The sequence below is a fragment of the Pagrus major genome, chromosome 18, assembly GCF_040436345.1.
Source record: "Pagrus major chromosome 18, Pma_NU_1.0".
Lineage (NCBI taxonomy): Eukaryota > Metazoa > Chordata > Actinopteri > Spariformes > Sparidae > Pagrus > Pagrus major.
In genome coordinates, this window is record NC_133232.1 from 4,635,348 (window position 1) to 4,658,333 (window position 22,986).

Sequence of the window (22,986 nt, forward strand, 5' to 3'; positions counted from 1 at the left end):
ACAGACACAGACTCCAGATCAGCTCTTCACCTGTTTATCATCATCACAGTTACAGAGTGGTTCTTCCAGCAGCTCCACATTTACACTGGACTCATTAAGGCACAACGACGGTGATTCATCCAAGAGACAGACTGTCAACGACTAATAAAGATTTAACATTCAAGATAGAAAACAGCATCAGAGCGCGCACACACACACACACACACACACACACACACACACACACACACACACACACACACACACACACACACACACACACACACACACACACACACACACACACACACACACACACACACACACAGACAATGGGCTGACTGATTGGGTGATCAGTTTGATATTTTGGATCAATAAACAGACGTTCAGGTTAAATTAACTCTTTGGTTCTGATCATCTGATAAGGACACTTGTCAATACATTCCATTGATTTCTGGTTAAGTTTTGGTTGAAAGCTGATCAGTTTTTAAATAAATCATTTGATTAAAATCAACTTTAGGATTGTTGAACACACACACACACACACACACACACAGGGCTGGTGTTTGGATCTGGTTCTGAAGTGAACCTGGTTCCACACAGTGACCAGTGATCAATAAAGCTGTTGATTGATTGTTGGACCTGCTGAGCCTCCAGTGATCACAGCACAGATCAATAATCATCATTGATCATCCTGTTGTCGTCTGACTGGTTCAGATCCATTAAGAACCAGATTAATAGAAAGTGGATCACTGAGCAGAACCAGGATTTGGATCAGACCAGATCTAGCCCCGCCCTGTTTATTACCCACAATCCCCCACCAGTAAAGCCCGCATCATGTGACCCAGCAACGTCGATTGTCTCTGACTGACTTTCAGAACATTGTCTCGTGCAGCGTCTGACCGACAGATGGAGGCAGCTGATTGGTTACAGTCAGCGTCCAATCAAAGTGGAGTCCAGAGAGAAAACACACAAACATGGAGTCTGTCTGTTTGTGCAAAAACAAGAAGAAGAAACAGCCCAACAGCTGTTTGAGTCCAGCACGTCTGAGCCGGCCAGGCCGACCAGAACCGTCAGATTCAAGCGTCAAAGGCACGTTTGGTTTCACCGCATCACTTCCTGTCAGCCGGCGTCGTCACGGTTTCCCCACGTCCACCGTGATCTTAGTGAACAGGTCCAACTTCTCCACCTTCACCACCTGATAGGTCAGAGAGCTGATCCCGTCTTTGTGCATCGTCTCTCTGGTGTGAGCGATCCGGTCGAACCTGAGACGGGACAAAGAACCGGGTCATCAACCAGGTCATCAATCAAGTCATCAACCAGGTCAACAACCAGGTCATCAACCAGATGAATGATCAATAGAGCTGAGCTTAGCTGAGTTAGCTGTTAGCTCTGTTAGCTCAGTTAGCTGTTAGCTCAGTTAGGACCAGGTCTGGACCAGCAGGGTCTCAAACTAAAGAGCAGTGTTTTATGGTGGCATCTCATCAACTGATTGATTGATCGGTTGATTGATTGATTGATTGATTGGTTGTAGCTGAGAGCCTGTTGCATCATAGGACAAAGACTGAAGGATCCTCAGTCTGTATACATTCTGATAATCTATAATCAATAGATGAATGACCGTGCTGACCTCTGAGGGTTGGGCTCGTTCTTTTTGTCTCTGTCGTGTCGGATCATCCGACATTTCCCCGTCTCACCCGCCGGTCTGGAGATGGACATCCCTTTAGACACCAGCCTGAGGACAGACAACAGGACAGAGGTCAAAGGTCACACAATATAAACATGTCATCAAAAGTCACTGATCAATGACTCACTGACTGTGATTGCAGCTGATGTAGATTGTCCATCCTTGACTCGACAATAAAGTTGTAAAGTTGTGTCACAGCGCTGCTCTCCTGCTTTGAACATCTGTTTGTAGCTAACTGAAGTTAGAATCTCTCTGGTTCCTCTGTGGGATTATTGAACTGTATTCTGGATTACTACAGAAAATAATCTGTGTGTCAAACAAGTTTATGATCATTCCAGGTTCTGTTCATCCAGATAATCTTCACAGATGAACTCCACTGTGTGATGTTTGAAGTGTTAATTAAATGTGTAGCAGTAAAAAGCTAATGTTAGGCTACAAACGGATAACATCACGATCACATGACTTAAACGTCACCACCACTAAGCGTCTTACTACACAATTACTATACAGGTTTTCTATAAACTGATCAATGTACAAGTTGTAAAGTCAGAGTTAGAATAGTTTGTAACTAAAGTGGGACTGAAGTGGTAAAGACGGACTAGTGAGTAGATGATGACGTTTAATGTCCCCGACAACCTCTGTAGTCTCATTTAGACACTTGTTAGCAACCGCTAACCGTTTTTAACACACGGCAGAGATCTAATTAAACTGTGGACATATAATGATGGAGTTTATGTTGGAGAACAAAACGTTAATATGTTCAGCCTGTGGTAACCACACACCTTACCACCTTAACATGGAGCTAACACAGAGCTAACACGGAGCTTACATGGAGCTAACACAGAGTTAACATGGCGCTAACACAGAGCTAACACGGAGCTAAAACAGAGCTGACACAGAGCTAACACGGAGCTAACACGGAGCTAACAGAGCTGACACAGAGCTAACACAGAGCTATATTTCCTGTCATCATAGTCACATAGTCTGTTTTAATGGAAGTCTGGTTGGTTTCTGAAACATGTGTCACCTGATCTGCAGTCAGTTTCTCACATTTCAACAACAGGAAGACAAGAGACACAATTTAAACTGTCACATGACCCTGACCGTGTGTGTGTGTGTGTGTGTGTGTGTGTGTGTGTGAGGACCTGTTGTAGATGTCGTCGTCCTCTCCTCCCCAGCCCCAGTAGTTGTTGGGGAAGCCATTGATCTTCAGATATTGTTCTTTACTCATCGAGGACACGCCTCCAAAGTACTGATTGTACGGTAACCTGCACACACACACACACACACCTGTTAAAATAACATTAAACCACACGTATGAGAAAGACGAGATGATCCAGTCTGACCTGTTCAGACCTACACAAAACACATTCATCATCAGTGTCAATGTTTATATACACACACACACACACACACACACACACACACACACACACACACACACACACACACACACACACACACACACACACACACACACACACACACACACACACACACAGGTGAGGTGTGGAAAGGTGTGTTGACATAGTTTCATAGTTGGTTTAATTCACTGTAAGAACAACACCATCATTCAGTTATTAACAGGGCGTTTATTGTGAAAGGTTAGCAGACAGCAGAGGATCAGAAGGAAAGAATCAAACTGCACCTAGAGAATATTGATCAGTGATCAGCTTCATGATGTTTATCTGCTCCTCATCTGGAGAATATTGATCAGTGTGTTCATAATGTTTAAGAGACGTGAACATCAGGACAGACAGCAGGACTCTGTTCCTCACCTGGAGATGCTAGCTAACACAGAGCTAACACAGAGCTAATATTTCCTGTCATCATTGTCACACTGGTCTGTTTTAATGGAGGTCTGTGAGGTTTCTGAAACACGTGTCACCTGATCTGCAGTCAGTTTCTCACATTTCAACAACAGGAAGACAAGAGACACAATTTAAACTGTCACATGACCCTGACCGTGTGTGCGTGTGTGCGTGTGTGTGTGTGCAGGAAACAGGAAGTGCAGAGCCTGACAGATGGTGGTGTTTCAGGGCAGATCTCTTCCTCTGTGGTGTCGCTGTCAGCACTTTGAGGAAACACACTGTTCTGTTCCCTCCTGACAGGAAGTGAACCTGAAGACACCCTGAACTGAGGCTTCTGATCAGCACTGTGCACGGCTCAGCAGGTTCATCATGACAGCATCACAACAGGCAGCCAATAGCTGAGCTGCCCTTTGCTGACATCATCACACAACAGGAAGTTGTGATGTCACAGCTGCAGACAGCATCTTTGTCTGCGTGTCACTTCCTGTGTGTGGTGTAACTGATGACGTCATTAATGTGTCTGTGGTTCATTCTTTAGACAAGAACAGGAAGATTTCAAAATAAAACACATCTCAGTTTACTGATAATCAATATGAGAGGACTTTGATCGAAACACGTGGACGTGGAGTCACGTGGGTACGTCGAGCAAGATGGCAGCACAGTAGACGAGCTCCGCTCAACAACCGAGATGTATGCTAACTACTATATGAAAATCCACACCATTTTGTAAAACAAGCTGTCTCTGAGTCTTCAGTTTATATTTAAAACGTTTTGAGGTTTTTTTTGACCTGATGGCGACCTCATCAAAGTATTTTAAGGAAGTGTCTGCAAACCGCACGACTACCAGGAGAATACCTCCCCCACCTGAGGAGAAGGTAGCCTCAAGCCCACCGTCAAGGAAGCAGACTGATGAGAAAACACGAGTCTGGAGAACGTGTCTGCTGAAATCACCAAAATAAGTTCTACATTGCAAAGCGTGGCGACAGACATACTGACTATCAAGGAAACTACCACCGGATTAAAGAACACGGTGAACGGCATTCAAGAGAGACTGGATGAAGCGGAGGGACCACCGAGGGGCTTGTGAACACCAGAGAGCAGATGGAGAGACAGATGGAGATACTAAAGGATCACATGCAGATGCTTGAAAACCACAGCAGGAGAAATAATGTGAGGTTAGTCAGGCTAAAAGAAAGTTACGAGACAAACGTCAAAATAGAGGTGTGTTCAAGAAGGTTTTCTGTGAAGTGGAAGGTGAATTTGAAATGGAGAGGGCACACCGTGTATTAGCCCCGATTCCCAACGAGGACCAGCCACCCGGGCCGGTGCTGGTTAGATTCTTACGACAATCAGCGAGGGAAAAAGTACTGAAGACGGCCAGAGAGAAGTGTGGGTTTGAATGGGACGGCCTTAGACTATGGATATGTCAAGGGAGCCAGCTGAGGAGAGGAAAACGTTTACGGCTGCGAAGAAAAAGTTGCAGCAGCTCAACGTGAGATACACACTGACTCATCCAGCCTGCTCACCTGGAAGGAAAGAGCCGAAGCTTCACTAACGCTGGTGAGGCAGAACAATTGATCAGGATGGAGTGCAGAGCAGATGGGTAAGCATCAAGAATGGTAACATAAATGGAGGAAATTGATCGACTTGAAAGTGGACAGTGTTGAACAGTTATAGGTGGGTCTGGGCTTGATTCTGTGCTACCTGAGCAGCTAAGCTGGAGTGGCTGGCAGTACGCTGCCCCACGGACCTTTTTAGGGCCCGAGCAGGGAACCTTGCTGCTTATAATCTGTTATCGTTGTGAATTTCCACCACTAGGTGGCGCTATAATCAAGGAAAGTGCGTTTTGGCTTATAACTCCCATATACTTTACATTTCCGCCTACCGTTTTTTTTTTCGCAAATTCGCGAAATGTCGCAAACCTACTTTTTCGAACTCCTCCCAGGCAATTTCACCAATTTGCATGAAACTTTGCACACAATATCTGTGGACCCTTCTGACAAAAAGTTATTAAAAGAATTTTGATATGCCAAAGAATACTCAACTTATTAAATAACAACTTCCTGCAGATTTCGTTCCAAACAGGAAGTGTTGCATATCTCCACATTGGTTTGTGCGAATGACATGAAACTCAGGATACTACTTCCCCATGAGCCCCTAAGGCTCTGTGCAAAAATTTTGCCGATGACCACTAGGTGGCGCTCTTTAAATTGAAGTAATTTATAGCTCTACATCTGTTACTCGGATTAACACGAAACTTGGTACAATTATTGTCAATGCCCTCCTGAGGATATGTGTCGAAGGTTTTACCGATCTTACACTAGGTGGCGGTCTGGTGGCAGTCTAATTTTATATTTGGCACTGTGCCCACACCATAACACTTATGGATATGAAATTGATAGGGGTGGTATACACTGGCCCCTGTAACTCACACACCAAAAATGACCAGCAGGTGGCGCTATTATCAAGACAAAACGTTTTTGCCCAATAACTCCCACATAATATGTGGCACAGTTTAAAACCTTATATCTACATGTTCCCTGAATTCAGCTGAAATGTGTGATGCAGGCCACGCCCACTTTTGCGCTAAATTTCTATTCGCAAAATGTCGCAAACGTACTTTTTCGAACTCCTCCCAGGCAATTTCTCCGATTTGCACCAAACTTTGCACGCAGCATCTGTGGACCCTCCTGACAAAAAGTTATTAAAAGAATTCCTGCACATTGTGGTCAAACAGACAGTCTTGCATATCTTCCCCAAATACAGTCCGATTAACACACGGACAGTTAAGGCACACATACACAATGATCAGGCAATGGTGCCGGATAAGCACCACGCCCCGACAGCAGCATGCCCCGCATTATTATTCACATTATGGTTCTTAAGTTGTGGAAAGAGTTACGTTCGGTGATGACAAGTGAGATAAAGGAGACGCTGAGACTACAGGAGGCAGCAGTGTGGGACAAGTGGAGCCTTATTTGGTATAAATTTAACACATAAAACATGGCTAGGAACTTTGTTACATGCATAAGCTGGAACATTAACGGATGTGGCAGTCCTATTAAAAGAGGGAAGGTTCTGACCTATCTGAGGCATAATAAAGCCCATATTGCTTTTATACAAGAAACCCATTTTAAAGATGGGGAAGCAGTGAAACTGAAACAGGGTTGGGTTGGACAGGTTAGGACAGAATGGGTCATTATACTGGTAAACAACACACTAATTCTCATTTTACTTAAGGAGGCCAAAGACAATGAAGGCAGGATGGTGTGTATACAGGCAGAGACGTTACACAGAGCCAAGATGATGCTGTGCAACATTTACACACATAATGTTAATAAGACCGTGGGAGAAATGGACGGTCAGATCATTTTGGCAGGAGACTTCAACCAGGTTCCAGATGTTTTTCTAGACGATAATGTCAAAGGAGAGAGCTGCAGTATGATCAGTGAAAGCACCTCCCCCATCCCTCACCTATGACAGCCGTACCTGCTTCAGCCCTCTCTCCTCTGAAGATGTTCACACACAAGTGACGTCTGACCGTGCCACCACCTTTTCCCTCGACCCGATTCCCTCCTCTCTTCTCCAAAACATCTCACACAACGTCTTGCCTTTCCTCACCACCCTGATCAACTCCTCCCTCACTTCAGGCCATATTCCAGCTCCTTTCAAGACAGCTACAGTAAAGCCACTCCTAAAGAAACCCACCTAGAGTCAGCTGACATCCGAAACTACAGACCTGTATCTCTTCTTTCATTCCTCTCTAAAACCCTGGAACGTGCCGTCTACAACCAGCTGTCCTCCTACCTTTCACAAAACGACCTCCTTGACCCCAATCAGTCAGGCTTCAGGACTGCTCACTCCACTGAGACGACCCTCCTCACAGTGACTGAGTCCCTCCGTGCCTCCAGAGCCTTGTCCCACTCATCAGTCCTCATTCTCCTCGACCTATCTGCTGCGTTTGACACAGTCAACCACCAAGTCCTCTTCTCCACTCTGGCTGAACTTGGCATCGCTGACTCTGCTCTAACCTGGTTCACATCATACCTGACAAATCGCACCTTTCAGGTCACGTGGAATTGCTCCTTGTCCAAACCCTGCTCTCTGGTGTGGACTGGTGTCCCTCAAGGCTCAGTACTAGGGCCACTTCTGTTTTCACTATACACTAGATCACTAGGCTCTACAATCACATCACATGGATTCTCTTACCACGATTATGCTGACGACACCCAACTGTTCCTTTTCCCCCATCCTCCAATACCCACTTTGCAACGCGCATCTCAGAATGTCTGGCAAACATCTCCGCTTGGACAACTACGCATCACCTCAAGCTCAACCTCAGTAAAACTGAACTCTTCATCCAGGGGAAAGACTGCCCTCACATGGACCTGTCAGTCACTGTCGAGGACGTCACAGTATCACCTTCATCGCCTGCGAGGAATCTGGGCGTAATCCTCAACAACGGACTATCCTGCACCCCCAACATCACCGCGGTGGCCCGATCCTGCAGATTTGCCCTCTACAACATCCACAGGATCCGGTCTTTTTTCACAAAGGATGCAACGCAACTCCTGGTCCAATCGCTGGTCATCTCCTGCCTGGACTACTGCAACTCACTCTTGGCTGGACTCCCAGCCTCTGTAACTAAACCGTTGCAGCGTATCCAGAACACTGCAGCGTACCTCGTTTTCAATCTACCCAAATTCTCCCATGTGACCCCCATCCTCCGTGACCTCCACTGGCTTCCTGTTGCGGCCTGCATCAGATTCAAGATGATGGTACTGGCCGTCAAGGCCGTCAATGGAACTGCACCCATCTACCTCCAAACACTGGTCAGACCACACAGCCCAGCGCGAACACTTCGCTATACTACATTAGCTGGCCGGCTGGTACCGCCATCACTAAGAGCAAACAAAGGTCGCTCAGTGAAGACACGACTCTTCTCTGTTATGGCGCCTCAGTGGTGGAACGAACTCCCGACCAATGTCAGGACAGCAGAGTCACTCGCCATCTTTTGCAGAAGACTCAAGACTCACTTGTTCAGACTTTACTTCGACCCTGCATAGCATGACTCCCTCCCCACCCCCAAAAAATAAAATATAAAAAAATAAAAAACGTATATTCACTTGTATGTTCTTACCCTTAGCACTTACATCATAGCACTTTTGTACTTAAGGTATCCTTGATAAATAGCAGCTACTTTACTCAGATGAGGGCTTGAAGATTGTTTCTATTTTTTCTTTTCTACTTTATCGACGGTGATATGTTGTGGTTTCTTTCTTGTGACAAATGTACTTATTGTAAGTCGCTTTGGACAAAAGTGTCTGCTAAATGCCCTAAATGTAAATGTAAATGAAGACATGGGCCTGCTGGATATATGCCACTGCTGCACCCCAGTGAAGGGAATATACTTTTTCCTCACTCTGCCATCGATTCTTTTCCAGAATCGATATATTCTTAATATCAAATAACATTATACAACAAGTCATACATTGTTAAATAAACGCCATGGCTCTTTCTGATCATGCTGCAGTAGAACCTGCAATTGATATAAATGCTGATACAGAAAAAAAGGTAGATGGAGAATGAATACATCGATATTAAGAGACGAGAATTTTAATTCATTGTTGAAGGAGGATCTTCAAACTTTCTTTGAAATGAATGCTGGTAGTACAGATACAAGAGCAATGGAATGGGAAGCTTCAGAAGCTCATGTTAGGAGTAAACTGATAGCACATGAGTCAAAAGAAAAAAGAGGATATGAAGAGAATTAAGGATTTGGGGACTGAAATTAAAAATCAGGAAGTAGAACTATCAAACCACTTTTCAGACAAGCTATATCAAGATGTATGTAGGCTAAAATTTCATCTGCACAAAATCAATATTAAAAAAGTGGAACTGTTCTGTTTAGGCTTGAGACTACTTTCTATGAAGGGGGAGAGAAAACAGGAAAGCTACCTGCTAGACAACTTAAACAACAACAATCCCATAATGTAATACCAGCACTTAAGAAAGGCGACACAATAGTGTCCTCAACGAAGGAAATAAATGAGGTCATACAACAATTTTATAAAGAACTATATACATCAGATGTCACCCCCTAACAGGAAGAGATCTCCAACATTAGTATGCCTAAACTGTCGTCCGAACAAGTGGAGGTTTTAGATAGCCCTATAACAGAGTGAAGTCAGGAATGCTGTATCACACATGAACTACTGAGTATTAAACATCCCGATCGAGTAGATTTTATGAAAAATAGATCGTCAACGGACAATATGAGAAGATTATTGCATTTGATATGGCTGAATCACCCAGTCGGTGCCAGTCACTGACCAGGTCCAATGGGAATTCTTATTTGCAACTTTGTCACATTTTGGATTTGGATTAAATTTTATCAAATGGATCCAAATATTATATAGAAGCCCCAAAGTGGCAGTGACAACCAGCAGCATAATCTCACCTTTGTTTAGCCTTACTAGAGGTACTCGTCAGGGTTGCCCTCTGTCACCACTGCTGTTCAATATAGTACTAGAACCCCTGCCAACTGCCATCAGAACAAATGAGAATATTAAAGGGGTGGAAGGAGGTGGGAAAGTGCACACAAGTGCAACTATTATTGTACACAGATGACGTTTTGATACTGGTAAAAGACCCATTGAATTCAACACCACACTTAATGGACACAATTCCATCATACTCCAGACTATCAGGATATAAAATTAACTGGACAAAGTCAGAAGCTTTACCTTTATCTGGATTTTGTAACCATGGAGGAAATGTCCACATTAAACTTTGAACCTTTGCTACAGAAAATTAAAATGAAATTAGATAAATGGGGAAAAATCAACCTCACTTTATGGGGGAAGGTTAATGTAAAGAAATGGTGGTGGCACCACAATTTAATTACATACTCATGATGTTGCCAATTACTATAGCCCCTCAGATTTTCAAACAATATGATGCGTTAATTAAAGAATGTTTATGGGAGGGGAAAAGACCAAAGATTAAACTTAGTAAAATGTGTTCTCCTGGGGTTGCCAGATTCGACACTATTCACCCGTTTCTTCAGAAGCCTATGGGTGCCGCCATGACAGATAACTACTTCCGCCGGCGGTTTACTGTTTCCGGGTGCCTTGCAACTGCATGACTGACCGCCGCCGCCAAGCTAGCCCAAAACAACTAGCATTATGTCATAAATGCTAAATTGTTTTTAAAATGAGCTCAGGTACAACATGTGCCGTTGTTGGTTGCCACAACAATTCAAGAAAATTGAAGGTTTTTTCAGAAACGTCTTGTGTAGAACATCAGCAAGTTCGACAAACATGTCCGTGCCCTGCGCGGCATGCCGAGGAAGGAGGAACGGAGACTAGTGTGGCTCACGGCTTTGAGACTAAAATATCCTCCGAAGAGAGTGTATGTTTGCTCCTTCCACTTCGTCGATAGAAAGCCCACGGAACTGCATCCTGATCCGGAGCTCGTAAGTTTAACTGTAATTGCAGTTATTTCCTGTTTTACGCATCGTTTTTTTCCAGCTGGTAGCATATGTGCCGATTAGCATTAACGTTAGCTATTTGGCTACAGTATTAATATTTATATCATGTTATTTTGCCTCGTATTTGTTAATTATTGTTTTTACATTCGTTACTGTTGCATTGATTAGTAGCCCATGAGCAAGTTGAATATTATGTCTGAAATTGCAAATCTGTTGTTATGTTATATTGCATATAATATTGTATACTGTCATTGTAAAAAGGGTATGCTACGTAGTCTGAGACAGAATGTAATCATGGATGTAGGTAGTCTTATAATCAATACATGTCTCAAATTGAATAACCATTTATACAAGGGGCACAAACTTCAGCTTGTATTTGCAGTCATAACACATGCTATCTACCTAGGCATACACTGAGTTTTCTGTTTATTTTCTATACCTATTTACATACATGCAAGTGATTCAGATGTACAGTATCTGTTCTTGTCTACAGTGTTTAATCTCCTAGTGTGTAACTTTGGCCATACTTTTGTGTTTGTCAGACTGCTCGGTGGACTTAACTTCGCCTGTCTCAGACCAGACCAGCATCTCAAGCTCTGCACATCCCCCTGACCAACAGTTGCGCTCAGTCCATACACAGTGGGAGGACCCTGCACAACAGGATCATAGTTATTGCCAGACGGCCAGCGGAAAAGATGTGCAGGATAAGATGACTCAGTGTGATGAGATTGGCTACTTCATGCTTCAAAACGACGCGGATGCTTTGCTCTACACTGGTATAACCCTAGAAGCATTTAACACCCTTGTGTCAACACTGGAAGGATATGCTAGTAATTCATTTACAATGTCTCTGCAAGATCAAGTTCTCATGACACTAATGAAATTAAAGACCAACCATGTAATAGGTGATCTGAGCAGACAGTTCCATATATCACAGCGCATGTCTAGCAAGATAATCTCATATTGGATTGACAAACTGGAGGAAGTTTTGCGACCTCTAATTCCATGGCTTCCAAGAGAAACTATTCAGGCAACCATGCCTGCAGCATTTAAGAGTAACTTTCCTAATACAACATGTATTGTAGACTGCAGTGAGAGTCTTTTACAAAAACCCAAAAACCTTGATTCAAGAGGGGAATCATACAGCCATTATTATTCACATAACACGGTGAAATGCCTAGTAGCTGTTGCCCCATGTGGACTAATCATGTTCATTTCTGCAGCATATGGAGGGCGATGCAGTGACAAATTCATTACCATGGACTCAGGAATATTGGACTACTTAATGCCTGGAGATGAGGTCATGGCAGATAGAGGCTTTACCATAAATGATTTGCTGTTTGAGAGAAAGGTTAAATTGGTAATGCCTTCTTTTACAAGAAAACGTGGACAGCTAACTGAGGAACAGGTGACATGCACAAGACGGATTGCACATGTAAGAATTCATGTTGAAAGAGCAATCAGACGTTTGAAAGTTTACAAAATACTATCACAGGTTGTTCCGATTACCATGGCTCCTAAAATAGACAAGATTCTAAGAATATGTGCTGCTCTTGTCAATTTAAGGGCGGATCTCATTCGTGATTCAAACTAAGTTAGCATGTGATCAACATGACTAGACTGAGACATGAGATATTTACAGTGCTATCAAGAACATTATACAGGACCATCAAATGAAATAGTACAGTAATGATATTAAAATCTAAAATGGTTGAAAAATTGATGAATACAGAACATTTAGGGAATTATGGGTTTTATGTGAACAGTCTTTGAATGCGTGTTCTGTTGTACAGAATGTGAATACTTATGCATTTCATTTACATGATATAAACTGTATACATTTAGTGCCATTACTTAAAACAATGAATCCTTTTCACCTTTTAATGTTAACATTGAATTTGTTTAAACTGTAACAACTTTTTGTGTTTGGAACATTACCTTGGAAGATGGCAAAACATATGTAACCACTTTGAACATTGAACGTCATCAGCTTTTTAAATATAACATGCTGGTATGTGAATGTTTTGTTTACAGTTAAATATACTGTGGGAATCATGTTTCATATCTTATTGTTAGAACAGAAAGTTAAAACGCATGTTTTTGCATAACATTGAAAGAAAGTTGATTTACACAGCCAGAAGGTATCACATATTTCATTCTGATTCTCTTAATGTATGGCACACATTTATGTTCATGCCACATGTGCAGATGTGCACTAATCCTTGCCTATTATCTCAGTGTATCTTTCATTTAGCTTAAACCGTCCTGCAGCATATTCATCTACAAGCCGAGGCAGCATACGTGAGAAGTAAAAACCTCTCAAGCACTTTACTAGCGCCCCCACAAATGCCTCGTCATACTGCACTGTAAAGGAAACCTGCTCACTGGGTGTCCAGATCAGAAGTGTAGCAGGCTTTAGACCTATGCAAAACATTGTTGCTGTACTTGCATATAATATCCCCTGCTGCCAGTTTTCTGCAGCTGCAGCTCTCCATCTACTAGTTTGATATCACTGCATTTCTGAGTTATCTGGTCAGTGAGTGAGAGCTGGGTTGGCACAGGACATTTTATTTCAAGAAGCACACACGAGTGGATGACCCCATCGGGACTGGTAAAGAGCCATGGTTCTTGGACACTTACAACAGTGCCCTTGTGAGTAATGTTCATCCCCTGTTCTTTCAGTTGAAGGCAGGCTCTAACTTCATTTTCTTTACCATAGTTGGTTGCATAGTTGCCACGAAAGGAGGGGTATATGTGCTCACATAGAAATTTGTCACTTTTTGTGGCTGCATGTACGGGAACTTTTTTTGCAGAGCTGGCAGTTTGTCTGATTTTCCTACAATTGTGCCACAAATCAGATGCACTCTGCTCTCTCGTTTCTAATTCTAATTGAGCTGCTTGTGCATCACCAACTTCAACGTATGTCTGGTAGAATGTCTTGCATGAGTCACAGCTGAGATCATTACTGTGTGTCTGGTGTGGTTGAAAAATCTTGTCATCAACTGCACTGGTTCTCCTGCTAGGTTGTTCTGCTGATGGTGAATCAGAAATATAAACTCGCCGTGTTTCTTCAACAGTACTTTCCCTATTTTGTTACTGTGCAGGTAGTTGTATGCTTCTGTGCTTTTGTAATTGCGCAATTCTTCGCCGTCAACACCTTCAGAAAATACTAGATAATTAACTATGTCGATGTAGCTAACGTCGGGCCATTGCTTCATGTCATCTACCCACTCCGTGAGAACTGACGGGTGAGGCACTGTCACAGAACGGTCCTCACGACTTTTTAAAACATCCGTACTGTGTATCCACCTCGATTTGTGTCCATATTGTCGCTTTCTTTGTGTTTTAAAGCCGGTTTATAGATCGAGCATGACGGCTACGCTAGCGTAAACACACAGAGTTCAACCAGTTTAACCGGAAGTGCATAACCGATCACCGCTATGAACCATGGGTAAACTCGCGAAGTCAGGAATAAGGTGAATACTATATTTCCTTTGAAATGGCTAAGACAGCCAAACACTGGGAGAAAGAAACCCAGTTAGAATGGGTCAATATTGAAAATAATCTATCATTCCTGTTTACCCCCATTGCTAGAATATCTCAGTGTACAAATAGCACATTGAATCCCATTATGTCTCTCTCCAGAGAGATCTGGACCAATCAAATGTGTAAGTTATCATATTATAAACAGCTGTATTCTCCCTTATGGCATAACTTGATGATTAGCATCGGAAGGACACCAGTGTATTGGAAGAAGAAGCATGTTAATGAGTTGTGTACTATTGCCAATTTATATGAAGAAGGTGTGTTTATGTCATATGCAGACATGATGAGCTAATACAACCTTAGAGGTAAAGAACATTTCTGAAAGGATCCGGGATCCAGTTCAAAGACAGAAATCACATCATGGACTACTTCAGGCTACCAGTGGAGCAACATCGTGCTTCTGTTTTTTACAGAACAACCAACCAACTGCTTGCTGTTGACTGTAACAGTTTACAGAGACTTGGGAGAAGGATTTGGGATGTATAATTGAGGACAATGAATGGCTGTCCATGCCTGTCCAATGTGTCCTTTGCACTTCTGTTTTGTATTTATTTACCTGACCATGTTTCTTTTCCTCATTTAACCTCTGATGCTATGAACGTGGTAAGTGACAAGGTTTGTCTCATAAAGTGAATTGTTGTACTGTCATATACCAAGACACAAACAATAAAAACTTGAATTACAAAAAATATGTGGACATCTCACAGCAGCACCTTCACGGAGCCTCAGTCCGGCCAGGGGACAGGTGAGCTCTGCGGGAACACCTGAGAGGTGATGGGACAAGTGAGCTCTGAGGGAACATCCTCCAACTATCAGATATATTGATCAATGTTTCTGTAATTGATCACCTGTGACCATCTTGTCTTTGCACAGATCGTCTAACCAAGTTGTTGATCACCTGTAATGATCGATGACTGAGGTCCAGATCAGGACAGGTGTGTGTGTATAGTCTCACCTGAAGCCGAACTTGTCCATGGACACTGACAGGTGACGCGGCTGACTGAAGCACTTGTAGATGTTGCGATCGTCCATGGGGATGAGGTCGACATCGCTGAAGACGAAACACTCATAGTCGTACTCCTTCAGAGCCTCTGTGTAGCCCACGTTCAGCAGCTTGGCTCGGTTAAAGATCTCGTCTCCGTCCTGAGAAACACACGCACAGAGTTAGAGTCCTGTACAGTCTGGTTGTTGTAGTTTTAGTCCTGTACAGTCTGGTTGTTGTAGTTTCAGTCCTGTACAGTCTGGTTGTTGTAGTTTTAGTCCTGTACAGTCTGGTTGTTGTAGTTTCAGTCCTGTACAGTCTGGTTGTTGTAGTTTCAGTCCTGTACAGTCTGGTTGTTGTAGTTTTAGTCCTGTACAGTCTGATCGTTGTAGTTTTAGTCCTGTACAGTCTGATCGTTGTAGTTTTAGTCCTGCACAGTCTGGTCGTTGTAGTTTTAGTCCTGCACAGTCTGGTCGTTGTAGTTTCAGTCCTGCACAGTCTGGTCGTTGTAGTTTCAGTCCTGCACAGTCTGGTCGTTGTAGTTTCAGTCCTGCACAGTCTGGTTGTTGTAGTTTCAGTCCTGCACAGTCTGGTCGTTGTAGTTTCAGTCCTGCACAGTCTGGTCGTTGTAGTTTCAGTCCTGCACAGTCTGGTCGTTGTAGTTTCAGTCCTGCACAGTCTGGTCGTTGTAGTTTCAGTCCCGTACAGTCTGGTTGTTGGGCTGCATGTTTGTATGATAGGTGACATGTTAACAAGGTTCAGGTGAGCTGACTTTATTTCAACAGACCTTCTATTGTGAAACATTTTGTCAACATACCGAATGAAAGACAAGTTGGAAGAGAGAACAGATCGGATCAGACAGAACCAAACATCACCACTGTGCCAGTCGGACCTCTGTACAACAAACCTTTACTAAAAACCTTTAATATCATGTGTACAGTCACATATCTAAAAACCAGCAGATTCAAACTTAACAGAATATTTCCCAAATATTAACATTAAAACCAGATGAGGTCGTCTTCACAGTACAAACCCACAGACTCAACAGATCATCGTCCTGTCACAGCTCACAGACTTAAAACTATAAAGACTGACGGTGGAGCTGAACATGAACGCCCCGTCAGGTGTTTCTTGTAAAGCAGGAACATGTTTTATGTATAGAGACTGTAGAGAGTCCTGTCCTGATGGACATCCTGTTATCATGTTGATCAGAACCAGAACAGGGTGTGGTCAGTTCAAACACTACCTGAACGCCTCGCGGCTCAGGCTGTGTGGTCAATGTTGATCTGATCAGTCTTTGTTTGGACAGTGACAGAATGAGTTCACCTGAGTATCACCTTTCTCTGACTGCACACACACACACACACACACACACACACACACACACACACACACACACACACACACACACACACACACACACACACACACACACACACACACGATCAGGTCACTGCTGAAGAAGATGTTTTCCTGTCTGAAGCTCAGGTGAGTCCTCAGGTGTCTGACTGCTGCACAGAGCAGTAAACACACAACAGGTTGCCTGACAACCAACACCTGCACTGAGCTCTCAGGTGTGAACTGTTGTTTACTACCTGAGAGTCTGTCTCCACACGTTCAACACACTGCTGAGGACACAGTGTCCACAACACATCCACACAGTGTCCTTTAGCATCAGTGTATATGTCGTCTGATATCAGAACTTTTTCAGACAACAGATGATAATCATTAAACCCTCAGTGAAGCTTCGGTGATCTGACGCAAAAAAACCTGTGTCACTACTGTTTGCAACATCTGATCTCTGTGACGTCTTTTACAGTCCAAAATCTGGATCAGACTCTGAGACAAGTTACACTGTGGTCCAGCTTCACACCCAGTCAGGTTGAACACATGTCATCACCTCCTGATTTCATTGATTATTTAATAGCTGTGTGTCAGACAGGTGTTTGTCAGTGACTGAGGAGGAGACAGGTGAGTACAGATCCACTCAACATTCAGTTTAACATGTTTCACTTGGTTTTCTGTTGGAGAAACAAAGAAAAGTAGAAAGAAAGAAAAAAGAGTAGAAGAAGAAGAAGAAGCCCGTATTACCAGTGCAGCCCTCTGACATGCTAGCTGCTATTGGCCGAGACCAAGCAGGGGGCGGGTCTCAACGTCTCCAGCAACCACAGCCATTGGTCAGAAATGCCTGACATGCAGAGGGGAGGGGGGGGCGGTGTGAGCGAGGGAGGCAGTGCTAGGAGGAAACTACAGAAGGAGGAGGAGGAGGAAGAGAAGGAGGAAGAGGAGGAAGGACACAGACAAGAGAGAGAAGAAGAACAACTGTGAGTCACAACAAACAGGAGAAAAGCTGATGTTAGAGTCTGTTTACTGACTGACACACACACACACACACACACACACACACACACACACACACACACGATCATATTCACTAACAGATGGTCTGCATGTTTATGACCTGAGTGTCATCAGGACAGGTGTGTGATGACATCTTGTCCAGTTAATGTGTCTCTGATGACCTCAGCTTACAGCAAGTGGCCATGTTTGTTAAACTCTGACTCATTAACATGAACATCATGTACAGGAAGTCAAACTGCACAGTGAGGTCACAGTGAGGTCACAGTGAGGTCACAGTGAGGTCACAGTGTACCTGGTTGATGATGTAGACTCCGTAGTCCAGCTGCTGTCTCTGCAGGATGGGGTGCAGGTAGTACAGCCAGTACTTGAGGTGCTCGTCTCGTTTGCGGAACGGGATGATGATGGCGACCTTCTGCAGCGCCTCGCAGTCTTTGGGTCTGAAGCGTCCGCCCAGCTCCACGTTGGGGTTGTCCTTCTTGATCTGCTCCAGATTCACTGGGATGTTAAACTCTACCCGCAGAGGACCCACTGGGGACACAGCACACAGCAAATCAAACTCACCTCAGGAGACAGAGACTGGACTTGATTCAGGATGAAACCTTTTTAAAGACTAGACAATGACGAGCTAACAACAGATCTTAGCTAACGTCTGATTTCAGGCCAATGTTAGCTGGGTGAACGTGTCCATGTGAGCGACACATGCAGAGCTTTACAGTTAACGTTCTAACATGTGCGGGACAAGCAAACATTTTGAGTTTTGGTCGACAAACTATGAAAGATGATGATGAAAATGTGACTGAAACTATTCAGCATATTTATCTAAAGACTAAATGTAAATAAACAGTGTGTTTGAGCTGACGAGCTTCTGTCATCACTTTAAACATCAGTACAGCTGATTACTGTTCAACATGTCGTCACAGGACCTCTGGTGAAGTATGAGGAGGAACATGTCCAGATTCAGACGATCACAGACATCCTCAGGTGAGGCTGAACCCTCAGGTGAGGCTGAACCCTCAGGTGAGACTGAACCCTCAGGTGAGACTGAACCCTCAGGTGAGGTGAACAGGACTGTGGTGTTTACTGAGAAATAAACTGAGACTGAAGTGAAGTCAAACTGCAGCAGACTCCAGTGTGTAATCACACAAATATGTTGGTGTTTTAAGAGACTGCTTCAGTCCCAACAGCTCATTAACACAGTCACCATGGTTACACAGGCTCACTCCAGCTGGTACTTTTCCATCCTGACAGAACCTGACAGAACTGTTCTCAGGTCATCTGGACTCGTCACACACAACATGTGTGGTGCCTTCAGGGTCATCACAGTGTGAAAGATCAGATATGTGTGTGTGTGTGTGTGTGTGTGTGTGTGTGTGTGTGTGAGAGAGACAGAGACAGCTGAGGAAACATGGACTCCATCAGACTGATAACAAACATCAGCGATCAGCAGACGGATCAAACTGAGAGTTTCATCACTTCCTGTCCAGAGGTCAGCTCAGACCACATGAAACCTGCACAGTCCAGACTGGATCAGAACCAGATCAGTTCTGTAAGTCCAAACTGTTAAAGCTGCAGCAGGACTTAAATGAACATTTGTTGGCTCACACTGTGTGTGTGTGTGTGTGTGTGTCTGATGACAGATGGTTCAATCATTGATAATACTGATCACAGATCAATGAGTTCAGATGAAAAGCAGCAGCTCAAGTGTTGAACCAGTCACTCAGTGGAACCAGTCAGCAAACAGCTGACTTCAACATCCTGAACACACAAAACTATAAGCAAATGATCTGTCAACACACACACACACACACACACACACACACACACACACACCTTAATTACACTTTCTTTAACTGAATTAACTGTTCACATGTTATTGACTATGACTGATCAATATGTTCACTCCAGTTCTGTCTGCTTACCTGTCTATCTGTCTGTCTGTCTGCTCACCTGTCTGTCTGTCTGTCTGTCTGCTTGTCTCTGTCTGTCTGTCTGTCTGTGTCTGTCATGTCCTCAGGACCGTCTCTGGTTCAGTGGACCACAGCGGGACATCGGGCGGAGTCTTACCGAGCAGAGGAGATGTTTCCGGGCACTTCTCCAGCTTCTTCGCCGGCTCCTCGGTCTTCTTCTCCTCCGGCTGTGTCACCTCCTGCTGCGGGACTTTGGCGGCTTCCTCCTTCGGTTCGGTTCTGGTGGTGACCTCGGTGTGTCTGACCGGGTTCGGCTGTGTCACGTTATGCTGGGTCTGCTGGTTCTGGACGAAGGCGAACCGGATGTCGAGGGAGCGGACGTAGAACACGACAGTGACGGAGATGTGGAGGAAGCAGAGCAGCACCACCAGCTTACAAGTCCGGTGGAGGAAGTTAAAGTTACCGGACGAGTCTCCGGCCATCGTGACCGACGGACTGCTTCACCCGCGGGGACAATGTTCACGAGCTGGCTGGCTGATGCGGAAGCCCCGAGGAAGCTCCGACCGAGCGGAACTTTGGACTGTTTGTTCCCGAGAAGTCACCGTTAGCTGCTGCTGCTGTCGGGCTCCATTTTCACCGAACTTCACTGGAAACTCTCGAGGTTTTCGACACCGAGATTCGGTCAAAGTCCAGCGAGAAGTTCCAGAAACCGAGCCGAAGAATAAAACAAGACTCAGTTTAAAGTTTCAGCGCCGCCGCGTCACATAGCAGTTAGCTTCGTTAGCTTCGTTAGCTTCCCTTCGCTCACTTTAACGTTAACTGTGAACGATGTCTGCTAACTTTCCTTTAGCAGCTCGGCTCCAACTGTCGAAGTGACGAAATCAGCTAGCACACTTCCGCTTTAGATTTCAGAATAAAAGATGTAGCGTGAAGTTGAGTTTACCCGAAGAGGAAATGTGGAGTGAAACACAATAAAGATGAGTCATAAACTCAAAACTATTAATAAAATCAATCAAGTCAATTTAGATATTTTATATCTATTAAGTCAGCATGTGTTCACTTTGATTCATTTAAAAATGTAAAGGATAAACGAGTACCACGATTGTATTTTGAAGGCAATGTCACCACACTTCCGGGCTGTGTCCGTGCGGTTTGAAGCAGCTTTGAGAGTTCGAGGAAGGGGCGTGGCTGCTTCTGTGTCAACCCGTGACGACACGTTTACTGGCTGATGTGGATCAATGATTGACAGATGTTTATAAATCATGGATGAATGTTTGATCAGAGCTGATTAACTCTGATACAGAAAGCTGTTCAAATATTGATCCATGAGACTGACTGACGTTAATCAAACACTGATCAATGAAAAGAGTCACACGGCCTGATTGATCACAGCTGATCTAGTTTACTCTGTGAACTAATATTCATGTTTTATTGTTTTTATTTCTTTCCTCTTTTAGTTTTTGTTATTATAGTAATTGTGCTTTGCAACATGTGTCAGCTGTCATCATGTCAATAAAAGTTAAAAGTTTAAAAGTTTTTGATCAGTATAGTGAGGCAATAGCGCCCCCATGTGGTGAATATGTGTAAATACAACCTATTACACTTTTTCTTATTATTTTTGTTTCCTCTCATTTTCTTTTGATTTCTTCCTCATGTTTTGTTCTGTTTAATCTTGTTTCAGGATCATAGGACTATAGGACGCTCTTCATCCTGGAAACTACTCTGAGAGAAACATGATCCTCTTACGAGCATTTCTCTCCGGAGCTTTCCGCCATATTTGTAGTCCTTCATCAGCAGTTGCCATGGAGATAGTTCAGTTGTCAGAAGAAGTCCAGGAGCTGTGGGTGAAAGCTGTCCATTAACATGTTGACTTGTATTTCATTCAAACTCTGTTCTGATTGGATGTGAATGATGAGTGACATCATCCTCCATCCATCCACAAACTGTGTTTAATAACTTTATCACCTCATTATCTTAATGAAACACTGATGATGTCACATTTCTCTGCTCACATCATCAGAATCAGACAAGACTTCACGTCTAATCTGTCAAATGTCTTAAATATTCAAGCTGCTTTTAACCTTGACTGAAGATACACAGCATGAATCTGCTCACGCACAAAGAAAAGAGTCAAAGACCATCAGTGACGTTCAGCCAACATATTGATGCTGATTAATGATCAATAAACCGCACAGAGCTGCTGCTGCAACTTCAACTTTATTTATTTATATAGCACCTTTCATACATGAATGCAGCCCAAAGTGCTTCACAGAGCAAAATTAAAAACAATAAAATAAAACAGTTAGACAACAATAATTCAATGAGTCAATGGGGTGTGTCGATAAAAAGCAGACAGATAAATAAATACAAAGGCATAGAAATAACAATAACTATAGAAGTGATAAAAAAGGCTAGTGGATAAATAAAAAAATAAGTAAGTACAAGCATGGAGTAAGAAACACATATATAAAGCTAAGAGTCAGGACATAAGAACTGAGTGACATAAAATAAATAACACTAAAAAAAACTAAATAACGAGGCACACTAAGTAAAAGCCAGGCTAAAAAGATATGTCTTTAGATGTTTAAAAATCTCCACAGAGGTGGAGTCCCTCAGATCCAGAGGCAGACTGTTCCAGAGACGAGGGCCATAGTGTCTGAAAGCTGACTCTCCATATGTTTTTCCAGAAGTCTTTGGGACAACCAGGAGGCCAGCTGCTGAGGATCTGAGGAACCTGCTGGGTGCATATCTATGAAGCATGTCAGAAAGATAAGATTGTGCCAGGCCTTTTAGAGATTTAAAAACTAGTAAAAGGATCTTAAAATCAATTCTAAGACTAAAGGGCAACCAGTGCGGCGACTTTAAAATAATTGTTATATGATCTCTCTGTCTGGTCTTTGTCAGAACTCGGGCTGCCACGTTTTGAACTAGTTGTAGGCAGCCGATGGCTTTTTTAGGAGGACCAGACAAGAGAGCATTAAAATAGTCAAGCCTAGAGGTTATAAAAGCATGCATCAGTGTTTCTGTGTCAGCCTGCGAAAGCAATGCTCTGACCTTGGCAATGTTTCTCAAATGATAAAAAGATATTTTGGTGACATTTCTAATGTGTGTGTCAAGTCTAAGCTCAGAGTCTAGGACGATACCAAGGTTTTTCACCTGGTTCTTGGTGTGAAGGCCTAGTGACTTAAGGTGCATAGATATTTGCTCTCTCTGGGCTTTTG

General features: G+C 43.5%; 1 protein-coding gene across 1 annotated transcript; it reads right to left on the bottom strand.

Annotated features, from left to right (window-relative positions):
• Nucleotides 1-18: 18 nt before the first annotated feature.
• On the bottom strand, nucleotides 19-22,059 carry b4galt1l (DP-Gal:betaGlcNAc beta 1,4- galactosyltransferase, polypeptide 1, like). The gene is made up of 6 exons (XM_073486660.1): nucleotides 19,923-22,059; nucleotides 18,151-18,386; nucleotides 15,471-15,658; nucleotides 2,812-2,934; nucleotides 1,610-1,714; nucleotides 19-1,244 (listed from the first exon to the last, which is right to left on the bottom strand). The coding sequence occupies exons 1-6, from the start codon at nucleotides 20,245-20,247 to the stop codon at nucleotides 1,115-1,117; spliced, it is 1,107 nt and encodes a 368-aa protein (XP_073342761.1). The 5' UTR covers nucleotides 20,248-22,059; the 3' UTR covers nucleotides 19-1,114.
• Between the last annotated feature and the right edge of the window lie 927 nt (nucleotides 22,060-22,986).

Excerpts from the sequence above, each read along its gene's own strand:
- b4galt1l (XM_073486660.1), bottom strand. The coding sequence starts at position 20,247 with ATGGCCGGAGACTCGTCCGGTAACTTTAACTTCCTCCACCGGACTTGT. Across the intron at positions 2,935-15,470 it reads ATGGACAAGTTCGGCTTCAG|GTTACCGTACAATCAGTACT; the intron begins GTGAGACTATAC and ends GTGTGTGTGCAG. Across the intron at positions 1,715-2,811 it reads GACGACGACATCTACAACAG|GCTGGTGTCTAAAGGGATGT; the intron begins GTCCTCACACAC and ends GTCTGTCCTCAG.